This window comes from Phocoena phocoena, chromosome 7, assembly GCF_963924675.1.
Source record: "Phocoena phocoena chromosome 7, mPhoPho1.1, whole genome shotgun sequence".
NCBI classification, from domain to species: domain Eukaryota; kingdom Metazoa; phylum Chordata; class Mammalia; order Artiodactyla; family Phocoenidae; genus Phocoena; species Phocoena phocoena.
Window position 1 is genome coordinate 18,394,233 of NC_089225.1, and position 9,372 is coordinate 18,403,604.

A 9,372-nucleotide genomic window follows, 5' to 3' on the forward strand; every position below is an offset into this window, starting at 1 on the left:
GCACACATGGAGAAGACACTTAGAATGTTAAAGTCAGCATGTTAAGTAATTTTCTTGAAACACTGGAACTAGCACCCAGTTTAATTTCTTCACAGTCCTTTTCATAATCTATTTAATTTTACTCCTTTTTAATTGTCTGGTACACCTTTAACACCTAAACTCCAAGAGAGAAGGAGCTTCACCTTATTTCCAGTGCCTATCACATAATGGTTTCTAAATGGAACTGATTCCAAGATTGGCCTCATTTAAGAGTGGATCTGTTGTTATAATCAGGTTTCCAAAATCTTTACTATCAGTACGGAACCCTTTCCTCTCACATTTCATAGGAAACTAGACTTCTTAAAGCCCCAACATGGATACGTTTCAAGTTCCCTTGACTGATTTAAATTGAATTAAAATAATTATTTTGTACAGGAAAAAACTTTCAAAATTTTTCCATTTTTCAAAACATAACCACCTTTTCTTTCTCTACTTTCGTCCCTTCAAAACAAACATTGGGGTGAGTTAAGTAATCAGAAATCTAGCCAAAAATTAGCTCTCAATGACATGAAACACATATTTTGCTCCTTTTAAATAAAAATCCTATATGTAGTACATTAATGTTTTCTTTCAGAAATTACATTGACAACTTAAGCCCTAATTCGAGATATCCATATAACTGGTTTACAGAAAGGTTCTTTGGCAAAATATTTAACACAAGATATATATGAGATGCTGAGATCTGGGTAATATACCTTACTTAAAAGGCATGAATAGTTTTTAAATAGTGTAGCATAATCACACTTAAGACCATAGTTACTTTGTTTCCAAATCCCTGCAATTCTATTTGAGGGGATTTCTAAAAGTCCTGTGTCTTCTCCTGTGTCCACAACCATAGACGTACACTGGTGGCCCTCAATCCTGCTCTCCAAACTTCAAGCAAGAGGCCAGAGCCAAGGCGCTGGACTTGGAAAAGTCCTAGAAATTCCCTGCCTCAAAAGCAGTTTCAGAGTTTCACCTTTTCCTAAGGAAGACAGAACTGAATAGATATGCTGAAGTCTTCCAAATCCTGCTGGTTGTTTTGAATTATGGCTCCACTGGCTGTGTACCCCTTGAGCTTTTTTCTCCACATACTTGAAATAAATCCTGTAGTTCCTCTTCGGTTCCAGCATCTGTGACTACTTCACAGGGTCTATATGCCACACTTGTTTTACCACTTTCTGAAATAAAGTTAACAAGGATCAATTCAGAAGTTTTTTTGTTCTAAAACTTCCTTTATACAATGGTAGCACCGAATAATTAGACATTCTTTTGATTTCTAAAAGCAGAAAATAAGAGCATTTTCCTAGAAGTTCCCTCATCTGACACTACAGTTTTTATTATAATTATTTGTGAAAACATATATAAGAAGTGTCAACTTTGGTCCAAAACCTATATGATCTTAGAAATAATAACTAAGGAATAAGGACATAGAAATTCAAAGCTGTGGAAACAAAAATATTCAATCACAATACAATTAAATAGGAAGGTATTAGGTGGGGATCAAAATGAGTTCAAACCTGGGAGAGATACCACTGGACTGTAATAGATACTTCCTATTAGAAGCAAGGCAAGTGCCTACTCCTTGGGACCAAAATTCTACCAGATACAATGAACAAAGCTTTGGAGACAGAGACAGAGAGAGAGAGTATTTGAACACTCTACTGGTAGAAACTGGCCCATGTACCATTTGGACAATACAGCTTTCCTCAAGGCAAGCTAGAGCCACCAGGCTTTTTTGTCTAAGGAATTTTGGGTACATATAAGGAGTACCTTGGCATATTAGGCACAAACAACCCAGTCATTTAGTTTGGTTCTTAAAGGTTGTTACCCAGAGTTGACAGCGGATGGAGATTGTGCCCGATGACCAGGGAAGTCAAACTTCACTTGGAAGGACTACCCAGGCTGGAAGGCCAAGACCAATCCAGGGTCAACTCTTACAAGCAAATAAGGTCTCTGACAACTTAGCTAGGATTTATCAGTCTCTAAGCCTGCAGGGCTGTGAAGCAGGGGAGCAATTCTGTTCTGGGAATCTACTAATCATAAAGTTTCCTTTGGGCACAGCCTGTGACATTCTCACTGCTGTATAACTCGATAGGGAACACAATCAACGCTATTCAATAGCATGACCAGTTTCAAGGCTCACAAAAACGTAGCCGATTATTATATAAGAATCATATTCACCCAATATATCAGAAATGAAAACTGAAATTAAACTGATTCCAAAAACATAGTCTAATAAACTCTTCAACAAGAAAACAGCAGTAATACTAACAGTCAATATGGTTTGTCTGCTTACTATGTTTCAGGCATAGTTCTAAGCTTTTTACATTCATCATCTCATTTACTCTTATAATATCCCCCATTTGGTGGTAAGCTCAACTACTAACCCTATATGCAGATAAAGAAATTGCAGCTTAGAGATATTAAATACCTACAAATGTCTCTGGCTAGAAAAACCTAAAATTGCAACAACAACAACAACAAAATCTAAGAGACAAAGTTAGGACTCAAACACAGGTGTCCAAGGCTTATAATCACTACGCTATTTTGTATGAGAAGCAAGCAATTGAGGACGAAGTGGATCAAACACTTTCTGTATGAACTGAGGCAAGTCACTCTACATCTAAACACTGGGGAAAATAATATTTGCTGTCGTTCTTCTCATAAATGTCACAAAGAACAAATTTAAGACTGCTGCTGTGAAAGCATCTGGTGAATGAAAGAATATGTAATGTTTTAGATAACCATTATTTTCATCCAATTAACTTTTCAAATAAGTTTATTTGCTCACTGAAACTGAAGCACTTCAACGACAATCAAAAAGGTCTTACCTAGAACCACAATCAGCAGTTTCTGGATGCATCTGTCATAGCTTTCTGAATAGCAAGCTTCTGGGTTACTTTCCTTCCCATAAGGAATGATAATGACCCTAAATCTAACCAAAACAGATGAATTTAAAATGCCTATATGAATAACTGATTTCTAGGTTATATGTTTAAAACTAAAAATGCATCTGTGATTCTTAGATCATAACCTTAGTGATTAAGGGCAGGCACAACACTGGGGTACGGGTGAATGTCTCTGTTGTAGGTATACCCTGGAAAGGCACATTTTACTGCTCAGATCTATTCTGGAAGTTCCTAAAATACTAGACGGGAAATGCAAACCAAAAACGTGGCACAAATCTCATATTACTCACAGATTTCAAACGGACAAGCTGAGGCTACACTGCTACAGACCCTGCTCTCGTGTGTATAAAGGGCTGGATTCATACAGTGAGATAGATTTGGTTGTAGTGCAGATGATCTGGCCTCTCCTCAACCATCACCCACTCAGGAGAATGGTGGAGGCTCCTCCACCCCATTCGCTAACAGCCCTGCCTCTGACTTAAAACCCTAAGCCCAAGTGCCATGGATTCTAGGAATAAACTCAGTACCAATCGGAATCCCCTTTCTAGGGATCTACATTTACTTTTTCCGCTGAGGCCATTCTATAAGAGGCAAAGGACTGAACATTTACACATGAGTTTTTTTCTACCTTCAGACAATGATTTTGTTGAGATAACTGAAAGCCAGAAGACATGTGTATTTGAAGGATTATTTTAGCACAAATCAAATTATTAACCAAAAAAACCACTAATTTCCCCTCCTCCTAAGCTTCTTGGCAGGCAGTCAGTTCTAAAATTCTAAAGTTTAAGGTGCTGTCAGGTATCGCCTAAGATGAAAACCTATATTGTCGGGCAGAAAAATTCTGCCCAGGGCTTTAGTTGCTTAGAAAAGGTGATGATGTATCTGAAAAGTGGAGTTTCAGAAAGAAAGGAAAAAAGAGAAATCCCACTCCCTCACCTCCCCACACACATACATACTGGAAAACAGACCTTCCTCCAACTTACCCAAAGGTTCCTCAGCCATGCCAACTCCAGGACTCCTGCACTCGTGGGAGGGAAACACCACCTCTAAAGCACAAAAGAACTTCAGGCTTTGCTTCTGAAGTGGTGGCACAGTATCTTCATTTTCCCTTTCTTCAAGGTTAGAAAGTTCCTGAACCTGTTAGGATTTTGAATTAAAGGCTAGACTTCAGAATATTCTGTTGTTAGAAATAAAAACTAAACTCCAGCAATCCCAGGTAATAGTTTAGGTATGCTATAGCTTCAAAATCAAGTGAGACTTGCAAATGAATGACTAGATATGGACAACTATTTTTTATTATATGCCATACAAATACTGGAGAAAATTATGGACACCACCATCCAAGTCATTGAGATTATCACTAATTCTAGGTGGCAGGCCAAGGCTCAGATACTTCTCTGTGGAAGCCTCCCACATCTCCTCCCCAAAGCCCTGTTCTATTCTTCTCTCTAAAGTCTAGGAGTTCAATGTTGAAAAGAGTCTGGTTAGTCAAAGCAAATCTACAGAGTTTACCTTGATGATCCTTTTGACCACCCATGGAAACCAAAGAAGTAATTTGCCAATTCTTGGCATCTGGAGCTGTTTAGGGTAAACGTATTATGATGAACCACCTTCTCTCTGGTGCCAAGACAAACCCAAAGACATAAAAGACCTAAAAATATCACAACGCTACACAGAGACTTATTTTGGATATACCTGAGACTTATCAATACCAATTTCATAGAGTGTTTGTGAAGATTAAGTAGGACATTTTAAGCAATGAGTTCACAGTGAGCCCTAAATAAATGTTATTATTTTTTTTAACTTTCCAGGTATTTTCATTTATTAAAAGTTTCATAACAGTTCTCAGAAACTCAGACCTATTTATTCCAACATTTTAATCTCTCAGAGTCTTTGCTAGCTCACAGGATGACAATATAAGAACAGGAAAATGTTCCTGTACAGTCTTGGCAGAGACAAAGATCTGCACATACAACATCAGAAGTCTAATTCCTCCCCAGACCATATTCAATTATAGTTGCTTGGAATTCAGCAATATCATTGTCTGCTTTTAGTAAACCTCTCTCTTTTTCTACTCTGGCCATGCGGCTGGGATGACTAAGAGTGAAAATGTCATTCCTAATCAGTTATAACATGACTGGTTGTTAAATATTTTCCTAATTGTTGTCCCCAGGAGGCAATGATGCCAGTTCTGGAATGTTTATCTTGGAGTTTATCATTTTTAAGTCAGTACTTTTCTGCATCATTTCCAGGGCCCCTGATTAACCAGAAGGTTCTCTGACCTCCGGTGGTGAAAGTGATGACGAAAGCATCCGAGGAGGCCCAGCAGAATCCTATTATGGGGCTGAGGGTAAGCAAAGGAATGGACTGTTTTACTCGTTTCACCCTGTAGCTCCTGCTTGAAAATATGACCTGAAGAGGAGACAAGATGGACCTGCCACTGAATTAGGACGTTAATCTGTAGCAAGCCCTCCCCAAGTTACTAACCCCTGTTAGAACAGGGAATATGTATACCTCTATAAATGTAAATAAAGCAACCAAAAGAATTAGAGATTCATCTGCATTAACAAGCTTCTTTGAGAGTGCAAATATTTGCAGTCTTAACTCTCTAAAGAACTTACATAATACTGTGGATTTTTTACATCACTACTTCTTTCTTAAATGTCTATTTCCATTTTGAACAGGGTGTAGTATATAAATTTAGTCATAAAAATTCAAATAATACAAATAAAATCAAAGCATTGTTCATTCTTTATTGATTTGTTTGTGTATCTTCCTCTGTCACTAGTTTATGAGCTCCTTAAGTGCTTGAAGGAACCATATATTATGCTTTCCTTGTTACCAGAAATAAGCATAGATCATGGCATACAATAGAGGAGTGATGGTCTGTTGACTGAGTGAATGAATGAGTACATAAGAAAATGAAATTACTTTCTCCAACTGAAGCTGCCTGCTGGGAAGGAGAAATGAAGACTAATTTTTAAATATTGAGTGTCGCATGGGAGGCTAGGTCCTGTACGGTGAGTCATAATGGAGCTGTCCTGGACAATTAGGAAGCTTCAGAAGGGCTCTGAGCCCCTGGGTAACAGAGACATCTGGGATAACCTTGCCACAGTTCTTGCTGGCAAACCTTTCCCTTCATGCTACTTAGAAAAATTCAGATACATTAGGCCTTTCCTTCATTTTATTTTAAGATGTTATTCTCTTTTCTCTATTTATAAAAAACATAGGGGATAAAAGATAGGAAGATATCTGCCAATGAATAAAATAACACATAATTGGAACTTCCGTGCTGGTGCAGTGGTTAACATTCCGTCATCCCAATGCAGGGGGCGCAGGTTCGATCCCTGGTCAGGGAACCAGGTCTCACGTGCATGTTGCAACTAAGAGTTCACACACCACATTTAAGGAGCCTTCAAGCCAAAACTAAAGGAGCCTGCCTGCTGCAACTGGGGAGCCCACATGCCACAACTGGCAAGCCCTTGAGCCGCAACTAAGGAGCCCACCTGCTGCAACTGAGACCCGGTGCAAGCAAGCAAATAAATAAATAAAATTGAAAAAGAACGCATAAGTAAAGCAGGGAAAAATTTCGGGGCTGTGGGTAGTAAACTAAAGCTCTGCATTAAATAAAGAAATCTAATACGAATGCCCTTTCCTCTCAACTCTATAGTGACTTGGAGAACATTTTCTTCATTACTCTATCAGTGATGGGCTTTATGCTGTGAAAATCTCACAACCTATGCTTATGGAATGGTCTTAATGTCCAATATAAGAAAAGAACTCATTACTCACAACTGAAAACAAGTAACTGTTTCACAATCTTTCCAGGACCATCTGTAATATCTGAGTGTTTATGTGAAATGGTCGCAGGGTCCGCAAATTAAAGAATGTCTGACACAAAATCATTTCAATCCCAGGGAGTACAGCCAGGATTGAAGAGGGTGTTAAACAGGGTACAGAAGTGGGAGGTAGTGTACCTGGAGTCCCATCTGAGGAGAGTTCTCAGATTCAATAAAGGTGAAATCAGTGAGTAAGGAAATATGGGTGAGAAGAGGCAGCAAGGTCAGTAGGAAGTAGTCAGAGCAAGTGGCCAATCAGAGAAGACACACAATTATAAAGGGAAAGGTCTGGGAAACCTAAGCCTCACTCACGTATTCAGAGGAATTGAAAATGTCCTTAACATAATGAAATGTTAATTCTGGGGAAGTAAAATTGGATGGCATGTTAATATGGAATAAGGTTTCTACAACGCATTAAAGAATATTTAACCATTTTCTGGAATCTGAAGTGAGTTCTTAATAGGCAGTTTGAGAGTGATGATGATGATGAAGCCTCCTTTATCTTACATCTGGCAAAAGTTTGCCAAGCTCGGGACTTCCCTGTTGGCACACTGGTTTAGAGTCTGGGTGCCAATGCAGGTGACACGGGTTCGATCCTTGTCCGGGAAGATGCCACATGCCACAGAGCAACTAAGCCCGTATGCCACAACTACTGAGCCTGTGCTCTAGAGCCCGTGAGGCACAACTACTGAAGCCCGCGTGCCTAGAACCCGTGCAACGAGAAGCCATCGCGATAAGAAGCCCACGCACTGCAACAAAGACCAAACTCCGCATGCCGCAAATAGAGAAAGCCAGCACGCAGCAACAAGACCCAACGGAGCCAAAAATAAATAAATAAATTCATTAATTAATTTAAAAAAAATTTGTCACCCTCACACATTTAAAATCCACATAAATGTATATATAAGGAAGATTCTTGTGAAGATTTCTTAAATTAAGGGTGAGCATAAAATGACATGGGGTTTAACATCAGTTAAGTTATGGTTTGGCCTCTAGTTTCCACATTTACTGTCATGAACCTTAAGAAAGTCACTTAACCGTCCTGAGTTCAAGTTTCTTCACCTAAAAAATAAAGAAAGAAACAACTGGGGAACGGAGGGATCAGTGGAGCAGTGCACCTGAGAGGATTCGGTACACCACAGTGCTGTACAAACGGTGGCCGTTTTTTTTTGTTTTGTTTTGTTTTGTTTTGTTTTTTCCCCCTGGGATCTTAGTTTCCAGACCAGGGATTGAACCCGGGCCCTCAGCAGTGAAAGTGCAGAGTCCTAACCACTGGACCGCCAGGGAATTCCCGATGGCTTATTAGTTTGAAATTCAGCACTTCATCCCAGTAGAGTGAGGAATTCCACATTTAGACCCACCTTCTCTGGAGATGTGTGAAACAGCTGCTTCTGGTCGCACGCCTTTTGGGATCTGTGGGCATCCCTTGCTGAATAAAACTTGATGATGGCATAGAACCCAAGACCACCCACTGCTGCGTTTGGGAAGACTCGGACCGAATACAGAACGCAAGACTGCGAGAAGACTGTGAACAGAGAATGCTGTAGGGTGGTCCCACGCTAAGTAAGTGCAGGAAATTTCAGGCCCAGGAAACCAAACCGCCCATTCCCTTATATTCCCCCAGCCCTTTGCCACAGGTAACTGTGGTGAGGCTGCAACTCCAAACACTTCTCATTTCATGAACAAGTTTCCCTCTGAAATCCTAAGCTTCGAGAAGCATTAGGAGGCAATGCCTTTCGTTGGGGACTAACTCTCAAAAATCTATGGGGGCGAGCTGACTGCTCAGGTCGTCTCTAGAACTAAGATTCCTATCAGCGGAGACCACAGGCAAATGAGGTACTGAAGCAGTACCCCGGGGCGCCCAGTTACTGGGGCGCGGGGCGGCTTCCTCCACCCAGCCCTCCGCTCCGGCTCGTCTCACTTGCAAGTCCTCCGCCGTGGGTCCAGAACTCAGCTCCCACACCAGCAAGGTTTTGTCACCCCCGATGGTAACCGCAAAAAGTACCAACTGCACCATCCCACTGTCACCGCACGTGCGCTGCTCGGGGCGCAAGCGGACTACGCTTGCACACGCGCACCCGCGCTTTTTAAATACTTAGTGCCGATACATCTAATAGATAGAAAAATAGTTGAAAGGCCCTGAGTGTTTTGTGGATAGAAAACCTTGAGATTCGGAGCAAGTTCAGACCTGGACAGTCTAAGAATAAACTAGCTCTCCATTCCATTAGAAGGGCTAGGTAGCAGCTTCTGGTTATGGAACCAGAAACTCTCAGGCTCCAAACAGGACATAAAACAGCATCACTTGTACTCTTTATAAAATTGCAGAAACATACAAAATAAACAAAAATATATTTACACTTGTCCTATAAGACAAAGGGTACTTGAGACCTAATTTATATAAAATCAGTTTACAAACTGTGAGGCACTATATCAATGAGTTCTCATTTGCAGAGGGCACAGCATAGGATATGAGGCCAGTAATGTTAATTCCCTTCCCCCAACCATTCCTTTCTCTTGTTCCTTTATGTATGCGGATCAGTTACATTATTAAGCTGACAATGTAACTGAGCTATTATTAGCTTAATAATGTAACCAAGAATCTG

At 40.2% G+C, this 9,372-nt stretch overlaps 1 protein-coding gene across 1 annotated transcript; it reads right to left on the minus strand.

Annotated features, from left to right (window-relative positions):
* Positions 1-2,864: 2,864 nt before the first annotated feature.
* Positions 2,865-8,786, minus strand: LOC136125593 (RAD52 motif-containing protein 1-like). Its single transcript, XM_065880460.1, has 6 exons — positions 8,691-8,786; positions 8,127-8,310; positions 4,464-4,581; positions 4,189-4,216; positions 3,899-4,061; positions 2,865-2,950 (listed from the first exon to the last, which is right to left on the minus strand). The coding sequence occupies exons 1-6, from the start codon at positions 8,784-8,786 to the stop codon at positions 2,865-2,867; spliced, it is 675 nt and encodes a 224-aa protein (XP_065736532.1).
* Positions 8,787-9,372: the final 586 nt, after the last annotated feature.

Excerpts from the sequence above, each read along its gene's own strand:
- LOC136125593 (XM_065880460.1), bottom strand. The coding sequence starts at position 8,786 with ATGGTGCAGTTGGTACTTTTTGCGGTTACCATCGGGGGTGACAAAACC. Across the intron at positions 4,582-8,126 it reads CACATCTCCAGAGAAGGTGG|GTCTTTTATGTCTTTGGGTT; the intron begins GTCTAAATGTGG and ends TGATATTTTTAG. Across the intron at positions 2,951-3,898 it reads TTTGGGTAAGTTGGAGGAAG|GGTCATTATCATTCCTTATG; the intron begins GTCTGTTTTCCA and ends GGTTAGATTTAG.